This window comes from Trichechus manatus, unplaced genomic scaffold (genome assembly GCF_000243295.1).
Source record: "Trichechus manatus latirostris isolate Lorelei unplaced genomic scaffold, TriManLat1.0 scaffold00037, whole genome shotgun sequence".
In the NCBI taxonomy this organism is placed as follows: domain Eukaryota; kingdom Metazoa; phylum Chordata; class Mammalia; order Sirenia; family Trichechidae; genus Trichechus; species Trichechus manatus.
This window is the reverse complement of record NW_004443973.1, coordinates 9,433,360-9,447,906: the sequence shown is the minus strand read 5'-3', so window position 1 is coordinate 9,447,906 and position 14,547 is coordinate 9,433,360. Positions and strand designations below refer to the sequence as shown.

The following is a 14,547-nucleotide window of genomic DNA, read 5'->3' as shown; positions in this document are numbered from 1 at the left end:
AGACTCAGAGTTCCGTTTCTTTTACTAAGGACACCCTCTTCCATGGCTATAGTTCAAAACAGTTGTTCAAAAGAAATTATTCTATATTTTAAAAGAATGCACTGTGGAGGTAATGCCACTAGAACAATGAACTAGTACATTTAGAAAATTCCCAAAGTGTTTAACATAGCTCTTACCAGTCAGTGGTACTGTTCTGGTCAAAAGCCACAAGAATTCATTATCACTTCACTTCTGGTTCACACTGTGAAAAATGGTGAACGTAGGCAGGGAATTTAGCATTTTATACCTAGCCTGCAAGTTTATATATGCTTCTTAACAGGGCATTACATACATGAAATTGTAAGAAATAATATGATTTTCTTGGCCAAATTTTTTTTTTCAGATAGCAGTCTAGAGATTATTTACATAAAGGCTATACACTAAAATATAAATATTTACTTTCAAGTGTCAAGATCTTGTTTTTCATTGTTTTTCAAAATGGCTAAGTTGTTTGGAGATGCAGAGGGGATAAAGTGAGAAAAACTTACATTTGGTATTTGCTTTCTACAATCCTACAGCAGTAAATTCTGAATTAAAGCCCAGTGATTCAGTCAATGCTCCACTCTAGTTCTGAATCTATTTTAATTTCCTAGGAAAACAGTCATGCAAATTCTATATGTACACTACTTTAATATTTAAATCAAAATTAGAAACTGAATGACAAATCCTACAAGTTTCTCATTATAAATTATTATATTAAAATAAATAAGTTTACATTTAAATGAAAAACTAAAGATTTTTGAAAAAGATAATTTTCAGAAAAAGGTAAATTCATGACTCTCATATAGATACAAAAATAAACACACATGTTAAAGATTTTACTCTACTCATTAATCATTTTATTCCACTCATTAATCAATTCCACTCATTAATTAGTGAGAGAACCAGTTCAAATGACAATCTGAAGAACACGCATATTTACAGATCAAGAATTCTGAAATAAATGCGCAAATGGAGGGGAGTCCTGGCGGTGCAATGGTTAACAGCTCAGGCTGCTAACCAAAAGGTGGGCAGTTCAAATCCTTCAGCTGCTCCTTGGAAACCCTATCGGGCAGTTCTACTCTGTCCTATAGGGTTGCTATGAGTCGGAATCAACTTGACGGCAACTGGTTGGTTTTTTTTTTTTTACGGGAGCAAATGAAGGCAAAACTGATTTTTCCACAGAGTTGGGGAACTGGGAGTGGAGAAGGAAAGACATCTGAATCTCTACCAGACAGGATATAATATGCATGTCTATAGACAAAAATTATTTTGCACTGCTATTATTTACAATTTACAGAATTGTAAAATAGCTCAAGACAATCGAAGAGCAGAATCAGATAACCTGGAAGGATGTGCTGTTTGTAGACAAATGCAGACTTCCACTGAAGCACAAATTTTTCTCTACGCTTTTAAAATTATTTTTTTCTCATTATATTTTATACCACAGAAACTATCCATGTGTATCACAGCTAAGCTTCAACAAGCCAATAAAAATTAAGCTTCCAAAAATTTCAAGGGAAAAACCGACTGAATGCCAGCATAGTGGAACAATATAGACCAGAGAGCTAAATAGCTTTGGAAGTGACTGCAGGGAAAAGGGGAGGAAAATAAGAATCAGAAATGTTATTGCACTAGAGTGTTTTAACTTTTTTCTCTCAGTTAATAGTAAGATAAACATCTAGATACCTGCCCTTCTCACTCAGTTCAATAGCACTCTTGGTGTTATTTAGACCAAAATTAGAAGTACGAAGAACGCAGCTTGCTTTCCATCGCCTTTTAGACCTTCTCCAGGAAAATCATTAACCTTCAGAATGTTGAATAAAGATAGCTTTCAACCTACTGTCAGATTTTACTAATGCAATAAGGAATATTTACAGAATAACACTTTTAAAGCTTTATAAATACTATTTAGTTACTTACTAAAAACCAGTTATTCAGCTTGTTGAGATCAGTTATTTTTTGTACTCACAGATTGCACTGGAAAAGGATAATAGGTAAATAAATAAATTCTTTGTATTCACTATTTTCCCTCCTTAGGTGTAAGTACAAACTAGGTAGTAGGGATAAAAAAACCAAGCCAGTTGCCGTTGAGTCAATTCCGCCTCATAGGGTTTCCAAGGAGCAGATGGTGGATTCGAACTGCCAACCTTCTGATTAGCAGCCTGAGCTCTTAACCACTGCGCAACCAGAGCTCCAGGGAGTAAGGATAGAGGGGTAGAAACTACCAATCTGTTTATTTAACAGTTAACACGTAAAAGGGTTCTTTCTGGAATTATAGTTGTGGTCAATTTTATAAATGTACTTCTCTATTGAGGTATTATAGTTTTTGACACTAAAGCATATCTTACTATTAAATTGCTCATGAACACTGAATTTTTAAACAAGTATAAAAGATAACAGTAAAAAATAGTTTTAAAAATAAGTTTAAAACTGGCTTCTGAGTGATGTGCTGATTTTAAAATAAAAAGTTGGTTTTAATAATTTAATATGTACTACCATTCAACATTCATAAAAAATGTCTTCCTTGTATCTGCAAAGCATATTATAAATGTTAAATAACAGATGATCACAACATCCCAGAGACTTACGGGCATAATAAACTTTATTTTTATGGAATCAAAAGTTGAGCTATATTGCTAGGTGAGCGCACAGCAGCAACCAGCGGCGAAGCAAAATTTTCCGTTAAGGAGTGCTTGCCTCCCACTCCTGTACCAAACTCTAATGCTTTCACCTAGCAGAGTATGTCCTCTAAAACAGAGTAAATGAAAAACAAGCACTTTGAACTTCTGATTCATTCACTTACCAAGTCTTTATTAAGCACCTACTATGTGTCATGCACTGGGCAATAGTGATGAACAAAACAGACCAAAATCCCTACTCCCATGGAGTTCATATTCTAGTAAGGGAAGAAAGCAATAAACAATAAATACAATAAATAAGTAAATTATGTTACAAGATGAAACGTGTTATGAAAAAAAGATAAAAGTAGAACAAGGTAATGATTATGAATCTTGTGGGGTGGTAGGGTATGATTTTAAATAGGGTGGTCGGGATGGGCCTCACTGAGAAGGAAAGACTTGAGAAGAAGGAGGTGAAAGAATTATCTAATTCTTCTGTGGGTATCAGAAGGAAGAACATTCTAGGAAGAAGGGTCGGTACAAGGGCTCTGAAATGGGAGCATGCCTGGTGTATTTGAGGAACAAGGAGGAGGCTGGTGTGGCTGATACTGAATGGGAGGAAGGAGGAGCAGGGGAAGAGTAGGAGATGAGTGCAAAGACATAAAGGAGGTGAAGAGATCATAAAGGGCTTTGTAAGCCATTGTAGGGACTTGGCTTTTATTCTGAGTGAAATGGAGAGCCAATGTAGAGTTTTGAACAGAGGAGTGACATGATCTTAAAAAGATCACTCTGTACTGAGAACAGACTATGAAGAGAAAGATCAGTTAAAAGACTACTTCAGTTATACTGGTAAGAGATTACTGTGTTTTAGGGTAGAATAATTTACTATAACAAAGAGATTCAAATATATAACTAGATATAACAGAAGTTTATTTATTACTTACATAAAATTCCTGGGTAGGTATTAATGTTAGGAAGACAATCGTCCTCCATGAAGTCATTTAGGGACCCAGATACCTTCCATCCTATAGGTCCGTAATCATCTTGAGGAGATCTACTTATTTTCATCTGAATTTAGGCAGAAAAGGAAGTAACAGGGAGGAGCTTACATGGAAAGTTTCAATGGGTCTGTCATTCAAGGTTACTTCTGTTCCACAAGAGAAAATTCTGTCACATGGATATAACTATGTACAAGAAATTTAGTCTAGTCATGTTTCAAAGAATGGAATAATGGATTTTGGTGAGTATCTATCAGTTTCCACCATAAGCTGACCCTGAGTGATAGCCACGGAGATATTAAGAAGTGGTAGGATTCTCTATGTACTCTCAAGATAGACCCAACAGAATTTCCTGAAGAATTAGTTGTGGGCAATGAAAAGAAGAAAAAGTTCAAGGATGACCCACGGTTTTTGATATAGGCAACTGTAAGTAAGGAGCTGCCATTAACTGAGATACAGAAGGCTGTGGTAAAAGAAGGTTAGGGGAGAAGGATGGAGGTCAGTTCTGTTTTGAATGTGTTATGTTTGAAATATCAAACATACAAGTGGGAATGTAGAGCAGGGAAACGGATATATAAACCGGAGTTTCAAAGAGAGGACTGAACTGGAAATATAAGTGGTATTAATGCCTAAAACTGTTACGATCACCAGAGAATAAATGTAGGTAGAGAAGAAATGAGGATCAAGATCTGAGCCCCAGGGCATTCCAATCTCAAGAGGTCAGTGAGAAGAGAAACCAGCAAAGGAGATTGAGAAGGCAGGAGAAAAACCTAAAGAACATAGTATTTTGCAAATGAAGTGAGGGAAGTATATCAAGAAGAGAGTAATCACTTGTGTCAGATGCTGCTGACAGGATAAGCAGGAGAAAAACTGGCTGCTAGATTCAGTGATGTGGAAGTCACTGGTGACCTTGCCAAAGCAGTTCTGGTGTAGGTGGTGGATAAAACCCTGACTGGAATGAGTTCAAAGGAAAATGGAAGGAGCAGGATTGGAGGTGGCAAATACAGACAACACTTTCAAGGCATTTTCTACAAAAGGGAGCAAAGATATTGGGCAGGATGGATGGAGAAAGTAGGGTCAAGAGAATTTTTAAAACAGGGAGAATAACAGGATGTTTGTGGACTGATAAAAATGATCCTGTAAACAAAGAAAAACTCAATGATATAAGAGAGGGGAGAATTGCTAGGATTTATGTCCTTGAGTAGATAAGAAACGGGATCTATGCAGTGGAGAGCTGGCTATCATCTATGATAACGAGCAAGAATGCAGAATATATGGACACAAATGCTGATAGGTGGTTAGATGTCGTGGTTGGAGTTTATGGAAGTTCCCTCCTGATTGCTTCAATCAGGAGTAAAGCAGGATACAAGATTACCACGGGGAAATTAGGAGAGGGTGTGAAGTACCGGAGGTTTCGAGTGAGGAAAACGCTGAAATGATTAGGAAGACACAGTGTGACTACCAGGGAATACAAGCTGAAGTTCATACATTTCACAGAAAGCCTGGTCAGCATTTGGTTTTTCTCCAGCTATATTCAGTTTCTTGGGAGTATGGGCAGAGCAGGCAGAGAGGTAGATTTAAACACAACTGTGGTTTTGCCAAGCATGTATGACGTGAGAGAAGATCAGGGGAATTGACTGGTTTCCCAAAATCTTGTAGACTTTGTGTTAAAAGATAAAGAATAAAACATAAAAAATGAAATAGCAGTGGAAGAGCAATGTATGAATTAACTGAAAATCTTCCTCTCATTCAACCCCATGACCATGTAAGCACCAAGTTATGTGAATGCTTTACATATTCCTATGTCCTGACCCTTTGGCTACTCCCAGGACAACTGTTCACTTTAGGCCTTTATCATTTTTCACTAGGATTCCTGCAATAGCCCTTTAAACCAGTCTTTTTGTCTCTAATCTGTCCATCCTCTTAGTCCACGTTGCATCAGAATACTCTTTCCAAGCCTGAATCTGATCATGTTTTTCTCCTGCTTAAAACTCTTTCGCTTCTTACAGTTACTGGGATAAAATTAGTCTTAGTCATCTAGTGTTGCAGTAACAGAAATATCATAAGTGGATGGCTTTAACAAAGAGAAATTTATTCTTTCACAGTCTAGGTGGCTAGAAGTCCATATTCAGTGTGCCAGCTCCAGGAGAAGGTTTTCTCTCTCTGTCTGCTCTGGGGAAAGGTCCTTGTCATCAATCTTCCCCTGGTCTAGGAGTTTCTCAGCACAGGAACCCTGGGTCCAAAGGACACGTTCTTCTCCTGGTTCTTCATTCTTGGTGGCATGTGGTCCCCCTGTCTCTCTGCTCTCTTCTTTCTTTTATATCTCAAAAGAGATTGACTCAAGATACAATCTCATCTTATAGATTGAGTCCTGCCTCATTAACACAACAGCCTCTAATCCTGCCTCATTAAGATCATAGAGGTAGTATTTACAACACAAAGGAAAATCCCATCAGATGTCAAAATGGTGGACAATCAGACAATACTGGGAATCATGACCTTGCCAAGTTGACACACATTTTTGGGGGACACAATTCAATCCATAACAAAATCACAACTATATAAAAAGAAGTATCTTCAGAGAAGTCTTACTCCCATCCCTATGTCCTCCACACTGTTCCCCACCCTCCCCTTACGGTTTAATCCTTCCTGTGTTTCTCTTTTGCAAAAATAAGCTATAGTTTTAAAAATTTTTCCCTTTTTTCTTCTAAAAAGGGACTATACTAAATATCTATATATTTTGTACTGGGAAATCATTCCAATTTGATTCATAGAGATCATCCTTAATTTTTAGTATTATAGTTTATTCAACCAGTTGCCTATGAACAGATATTTTAGGTTATCTCCATTACTCTGGTATTAGAAATAATGCTACAATGAAAAACTAAGAGGATATGTTACACCACGGTGGTACATTCCTAGAACCTGGACTGGATAAATGCAGATATAGTTTTGTTAGATATTACCAAATTCTCATGAAGTTAAGTTGTCTTAGTTATCTAGTGCTGCTGTAACAGAAATACCACAAGTGGGTGGCTTTAACAAATGGAAATTTATTTTCTCATAGTTTAGGAGGCTAGAAGTCCGAATTCAGGGTGACGGCTTTAGGGGAAAGAAGGCTCTCTCTCTGGCAGTAGGTCTTTGTCTCTTTTCAGCTTCTATTCCCAGGTTCCTTGGCAAACATGTGACATGTATCTTCCCCTTCATTTGTGCTTGCTTAATCAGCTCTTTTACCATAACGAAGAAAACCCTTTCCCAAATGGGATTATAACCACAGGCATAGGGGTTAGGATTTACAACACACATTTTTGGGGGACACAGTTCAATCCATAATATAACAGTAGTACCATTTCACATTCCCAAATATTAGAGTGCCTGTCTCCTCACCGGCTTGCCAACTAAGTGTGTTCTTAAGCTTCGGAACTTTTACCAATCTAAAAGTAAAAATAGTCTCTCCACATATTTTAATTAATATGTGTTGTTAATTAATAACAACACCTTTTCATATGTTGTTATACATCATATTTTTTTGTTAAACCATTTCTTTTGCTCATTAAAAAAATCATGATTGAAAAATTTTTTTCCAATGGAAAAATTAATTTAATAATGCTACAACAAAGTCTTCAAACTCTGTGTTAAAAGATAAAGAATAAAACATAAAAAATGAAATAGCAATGGAAGAGCAATGTATGAATTAACAGAAAAAAATACTAAAATCACTTAAAACTATATTGTTATATTCTATACTGTGTTCCAAACAGTCCATTAAAAAGTGGCAGTTATGTCAAGTGAGAAGATTATTTAAAAAAAAAAAAAATGTGTTCAAATTATAATCTTATAATGCCAACCAGCACAAATGGATAATCTCACAAATAACCAAGTCACTGAGGAAAGTCAAAGTTTGGGAAAGAGATAATTTAGAGACATTGCATTATAACTATTTCACTACACCCACCTCACAAGTACAGGTTATCCTTCGAGGATGAGGGGCTTCCTGTTGCAGCTGGTACACTGCAAAAGACAGAAAGTAAAAGAAGTCAGTTTCCCTTCTGAAGAACTTTATGTCAGGAATCACAAATGGGTGCTTTTTATGTTTAAAAAAAAAAAAAAACTGCGTTACAGTCCTATTTGTGATTAAATTAAAATTTGTTATGAACAATGCAAAGAAATTAAACCTAACCAGATTTGGTGAAAGCTCAGGAGTAAGCACAAACACAAAAATCATAATCCACACAAGTGCCTTTTTACCTTATAACAAATCAGTGCTGGATATTCGGCTCTGTTCTCCACAAAACAGTCATGTATTTGCTCCAATTTTTTGTGAATATATTACATAAAGCACATCTGTGATACAAACCAATAATGTTTATGTATTTTAAAGCATATTATCGTGTCACACTTTAAACTAAAATTAGAATTTATAGGCTAGAAATAACAGATAAGCTCTTTTTCTCTCATTTATATTGCGAATGTCTGTCTTCAAAGACAATCTCCCCTAAAAACAAAGTATCTGAGCCAAAGTTACCACCACCTATTCAACTAGGGCAAATGCAGCAAGTGAAAGAATCCAGATACTGAAATAATTTGCCAAAGGAGCAGATAATTTTCAAGGTATCTGAAAATGCATCAGTGAAGATTACACTGATACCACTACTTCCTTCTAACCTCAGTTAGGGCTTTTTGATTTGAAATGAAGAAAGAACGAACAGAATGTGTGGTTTCAGAGAAAGTGTGTTGATATATGTTTATCTATTGATGAGAATATTTTTTTCTATTTCTGTATATATAATCACATATAATCAAATTAAAGTTAATACTGTAGTTAAATACTTAAACATTTTGTCTATATAACCTCAAACTACCCAGACATCTGGGATTGTCAGGTAATTGAATGACTCAGATTTCAACTGAATGTAATTATACAGACTCTGCTTCTGACTATATTTATTCATATATATCACTGAAAAATACATAAATACATACAATTAGACTATATATATGTATATATGTATACCTGTTGCCATCAATTCTGACGCACAGTGACCCTACAGGACACAGCAGAACTGCCCCATAGGGTTTCTAAGGCTGCAATCTTTAGAGAAGCAGACTGATAGATCTTTCTCCTGTGGAGCTGTAGTCAGAACTATGAACCTTTCAGTTAGCAGCTGAGCACTTAACTACTGCGCCACCGGAGCTCCTGATGTATACGTATATGGATGTGTACATGTTAGTTGCCACCAAGTCGATTCCGACTCATGGTGATCCCATGTGTGCAGAGTAGAACTGCCCCATAGACTTTTCAAGGCTGTGACCTTTCAGAAACATCACCAGGCCTGTCTTCTGATGTGCCTTTGGGTACATTTGAACTACCAACCTTTCAGCTAGCAGTCAAGCAATTAACCGCTTGAGCCACCGAGGCCGTGTGTGTGTCCATGTGTATGTGTTTGTGTGTATGTTTGTGTGTCTGTAAAATACATAGACACACATCCGTGTTCTGTATTGTTATGTAAAGGCAACAGAGCACTGCAGTTAAGAATTTGAACTCTAAAGCCAGACCACCTGGGATTTGAATACTGGGGCTCTGCCACTAACACTGTATAGTATTTTCCTCATCTGTGAAATGGGGATAATAATAGTTTCTACTTCATAGATTACTGTAAGGATTAAATAATTTACTACATGTAAAAGATGTAAAACAGTCCGTGGCATATAATGAGTACTCAATAAAGATTAGCTATTATATGTAGGTAAATCACATTAATACATAAAATTCTTTATAATAATATTTGGCTATTAGGATGCATCTTGAGTTTATCACCAAAACATAACACCAGGGTAATACTAGAATTCAAAAGGTACTGAGAAGATACAGCTTTCCTGTTTAAAAATTAAAAAACAAACAAAACACTCCCTCAGGTTCCTGATGTTATAAACTCCACTGAATGCATTCCTTTGCCTTTTTCTTGTGGTTGCAAAAATTCCTAAGAGATGTAATACATTAAAATAATTTTAGATATCCATATTTCATTGAGAGTTTATCAAAAATATTTTTGTGAATATAGTTTTATAAATTAAAAAAAAAATATGATGGAAATAACTAAAACGAAGATGGGAAGAAGGAAAGCACTAAAATCAAGTTTGTCTGGCCCTGAGAGTGACAGTACAAGTGTATCACCCAAATATATATGTAAATCTGCATTCTCCTTAAGACAAGCCAAATATATGATTTGTAAGAAGGAAGGATTCTTCAGGTTCCTTTCCCCATACTGGTAACTGTAACTATAAGGCATGAATGAAACTTCAGTTCACAGTTCTTCTATCAGTAATTCTCAAAAGATTAGTTGTCTGCCACTGTCAACAAGAAAATGCTCTGGAAAGTACTGTAACCTATGGAAACACAATTATGAGAATTGAATGGTAGTCAAGAAGGACATCAGAAGTTACTAGAAAAAAGGAAAACGTTAATTTTGATTTACAGAACAAATACTGTGTATCTGGTTATCATCAGTAAGACATCACCTATCCAGTAAGCAAACATTAAGATAAGCCAGTATGAAAAAAGGGGTGATAACTCCAGGTGTAACCCTTTTATTTTAATCACAGTCTCAAAGGGTATAATTCTATCTCACAGAGAGGAGTTTTTTTAGACAAGTGCCTCCAGACTGGCTACCAATGTTTAGTCTATCTTTAAGCCTCACTTTCAATAAATAATTTATAAGTTATTATTGGGGGACAGGTCCTTTGGATATTATATAAGCGGATATGACAAATCTGGATTCAGGGAACATCTATCAAAAGGATCATTAAAAAATTATACACAGAAGTAAAGTCTAATTAATGCAGAACCTCCTTTAATTTGGAATTTTTCAGAATTTAAAGTGGAACTCAGTTGAAATTTAAATTGGTACAATCATTAAATGATTTTCTAAAAATTAATAGCTAAATTCAAGATGAGAAGACATATAATTAAAGTACTTAACATTTTTTCAATTACCTTAGAAGCGTCAATGCGATATACTTACATAACATTGTTAATCTAGTTCAGAGAGATCACAAATTGATACCTTGAGGTCAAAACTGGCTCTGGCTCTCACATCTTTTGTTTGCTGTCTTTTAAATTTGAATTTATTTTTAACATTTAAAAATTAAGAAGTTTAGGGGGACCTCATACCATCAAGAAAGCAGTGCCAGGAGCAGAGCACGTCCTCCGGACAGGGGTCCCTGCACCGAGAAGCTCCTCGTCTGGGGGAACACTGACCAGAAGGCCGACAGAGAAAGACTTCCCCTGGAGCTGACACCCTAAATTTGGACTTTTAGCCTACTTTGACTGTGAGGAAATAAACTTTTCTTCATTAAAACCATCCACTTGTGGTATTTCTGTTATGGCAGTACTAGATAACTAAGAATTTGGTACCAAAAGAACGGGGTGCTGCTCTAACAGATACCTAAAATGTGGAAGGGTTTTAAAACTGTCCAACGGATAGACGTGCGGCAGTGACAGAGGACCGGCAGCACCAGAGGACCTACAGCAGCAGAACCAGGAGACCAGTGCAAGATGGTGCTGCAGCCGACGCATGGAGCGAGAGAGCTGAGTGTCTGTGTGCACAAGGCTTTCTGGCGCAGTGGGGTGCCTCCAGGCACTTATACCAGTGGAGCTACAGAGCTTTGGAACACTTGCCCCAGCAGGGCAGATGCCGGCATGAGGCCCGAGGGTCAAGAGGCCACAGGAAACAGAAGCAGAAGCTGAAGAGACAAGGGACACAAGAAGCTGAGCTGCCTCAGTCTCAAAAGGTATGGCCATGACCTCAGGGATTTCAAAGGGTGGAGCCATGGCCTCTGGTGTTTCTAAGGGTGGAGTTGTCGCTCCGATGGACTAGGAGAATGGTGCGCCTAAAGCCAAGGGAGCAGAGCTGCTGTCCCAGTGGGCCTGAAAGGCGGAGCTGAAGCCCAGGGCTGATGGGCCTCCACTCAAAATCCAGAGACTGTGGCCAATACCTAGAGTCTGGAGGGCAGAGCCATTGTGTAAATTGTCTCAGAGAACAGAAGATTATTTTCAAAGCCTTGAGGGCTAATGTAATGTGTTCTGCTGACTTGCTTGGTGCCTGTTATCCCTTCTTTCCCTCCAGTTTCTCCCATTTGTAATGGAAATGTCTAGCTTGTGCCTGTTCTGCCACTGTACCTTTGGAAGCAGATAACTTGTATTCTAGATTTCACAGATGAAGAGGAATTTTTGGATTTTGGACTTGGAGTTAAGACTTTTGCTATGATATGATGGGGTGAATATGTTTTCCATGTTGCAAGGCTGTGATTTTTTGGGGGCCAAAGGGTAGAATGTCATGGTTTGAATTATGTCCCCCAAAAAATGTGTGTATCAATTTGGCTAGGCCATGATTCCTGGTACTGTGTGATTTTCCTGTATGTTGTAAACCTGCCTCTATGATGTTAATGAGGGAGGATCGGTGGCAGTTGTGTTAGTAAGGCAGGACCTGATCTACAAGACTGGATTGCATCCTGAGGCAATCTCTTGAGATATAAAAGACAGAAGTGAGCAGAGAGACAGGGGGACCTCATACCATCAAGAAAGCAGTGCCAGGAGCAGAGCACGTCCTCCGGACAGGGGTCCCTGCACCGAGAAGCTCCTCGTCTGGGGGAACACTGACCAGAAGGCCAAGAGAGAGAAAGCCTTCCCCTGGAGCTGACACACTGAATTTGGACTTTTAGCCTACTTTGACTATGAGGAAATAAACTTCTCTTCATTAAAACCAAAAAAAAAAAAAAAAATTAAGAGGTTTAACAACAACGACAAAAGTAAAAGAGAATTCCAGCTTCCCTTGTAAAATAAGAAGATCTGACATTAGATCCAGAGTCTTACATAGCAATAGTTAAGGAGAGCCAATTATGAGCTCTTCCCTCAGACCCAGCATCCATGCTAGACTTTTTCAAAGTCCCTACGTAGGTTGCTTGCCTCATTCATTACATGTAAGACCCCTGGTTTTATTCAAGGGGTACAGATACAGAAAAGCAGTAAAAGTGTACTTGTTTGAAAAGAGTCCTCAGTTTAGATTTCTTGCTAATTCTATTTCCCGATTGGTTTGTATTTGTAAGGTTTTATCATTTTTTTTATAAGCTCAATTGAACCAAAATTGGAGAGAGCAACAAAGGCATAGGTAAAATAAGTTTCTTACAGAATCATAGAACAAGCTGTTTATATCCCACCATGCCAAAGACCAAAAAAAGAAGCCTAACATGTTATACCTTTTGACATTAAAATTGTCCCTTTTGGTTTTATAGATGTACTAAAAAATAAAAGTTACAAAACAACACTGTGAATGACTTTCGTTCTTCTTGTACATCCTTACATGGACTTGACCATACTTGATTTAAAAAGAAAATCTCCATCCATTTAGATTTGATTACCATTTTGGGAATTTTTTTCCAACAACAAAAATTTAAGTTGCATCACAGGGAAGATGGTGAATGTTTTATGGTTTGTCAGTCCCAAAGGCTGTCAGTAGAATTTATTGTCAATTAACAACTCTAAAGCAGGCATTTTGTTTAATCTTGGAGTCAGACCTGTGTCTACTGTGCAGGTCCTACAGCTTTAGTTATTTAAAATTCCAGTCTCTATTGATGAAATAAGGGTGTCACAGGCTTTTTAATCTTTAAAATTTTTCCTATTTAAATGCAGAAAACCCTGGACAAATGAACTTCTTACAGTTCTATTAATAAATACCTTATTGGTGATTATTCACAGCTAGCTGAACATAAAATGTACAACTGGCTGAGAATGAAAAAGACAAAGCAAACAAACAAAAATACCAAAAAAACTCAGCTTACATCACAATTTTTTTCTAGAATCAGAATCTTGACAAACACATTTAACGATCTATAAGATCATTATAACAACAACTTTAACATGTTTTCTTATTAAAATCTGCATGTATTCAAATTCTTGGAAGATCAACATCATGAGTTTATAAGAAAAAATAATTTAAAAAATGTACCTTTTTCCACTGGGCCTTAACACAGTTTTATCTTAATATTGCCCCAAGTCAAAGGTTTTTTGTTTGTTTTCATTTGAGGGTCAAAAGATAAAAAGTCAATTCTAATAATTTCCTCCCTGTTTCTATTATTAAAATGCTGGTGGGGAGCTCAAGTACTGAAATCATTAAGAGTAACTATAAAACTCAGTAGCAAAATTGTCACCAAAAAAAGAAATATGCCATTTTCCAAGACAAATGGTAGCTACTATAAGACACCTGAGATACAAAAATACACAACTTGCATGTAACTACATTTACTAATCAATATTCTTCAAGGGGGAAAAAGCACTATCTTGATTCAGTAACAGTCTGAGGCTTCATAAATGCTCTCACATAAAAAATGTGCAGGGCACAGTTAGAGCAAAGGGGAAAAAAATGAACTGAAAACCAGTAAACGTAGAGGAGAATTTTAAATAGGCTTCCGGCCAATGAGATTACGAAACAAAATCTTTAGGAGGTAAGAACATTAGTCATTTTTAGACATTCTTAGAACTATGCTTCCCAGAAACAAAAAGGCACCCGCAGGCAGGAAAAAGAAAGCATCTATGGCAATATTTTTATAGACTGCTCATATTTTACTCACTATAATTAGCCCAAAGTGGCAACTTACTAAAATAAAACTACCTGTTGTTCTGGAACCATAAAGCCAACAAGAAATTGAATTGCTGCTCTTTCAGTCAGCAAATTTCAGCAACTTTACAAACACAAAATTTAGAATAACTCAACATTTATAAAGATATTAATAATCTATATTTAAAGTACAGGTATCATCCTTAGGTTTTTTACTGGACTCTACACACAACAAAAATATCTTACAGTACTAGTTTCTCCAATAGTACATTCATTAATTTATTTAAAAGAAAAAAA

General features: G+C 36.6%; 1 protein-coding gene across 2 annotated transcripts in view; it reads right to left on the bottom strand.

The window, feature by feature from the left end:
• Positions 1-14,547, bottom strand: part of CHN1 (chimerin 1) — a 227,643-nt gene that overhangs the window by 146,945 nt on the left and 66,151 nt on the right. For both annotated transcript variants that reach the window (XM_004375489.2, XM_004375488.2), the window contains one exon: positions 7,589-7,648. In XM_004375489.2, the coding sequence (XP_004375546.1) occupies positions 7,589-7,648 (60 nt within the window). The remainder of the gene's footprint in view (positions 1-7,588; positions 7,649-14,547) is intronic.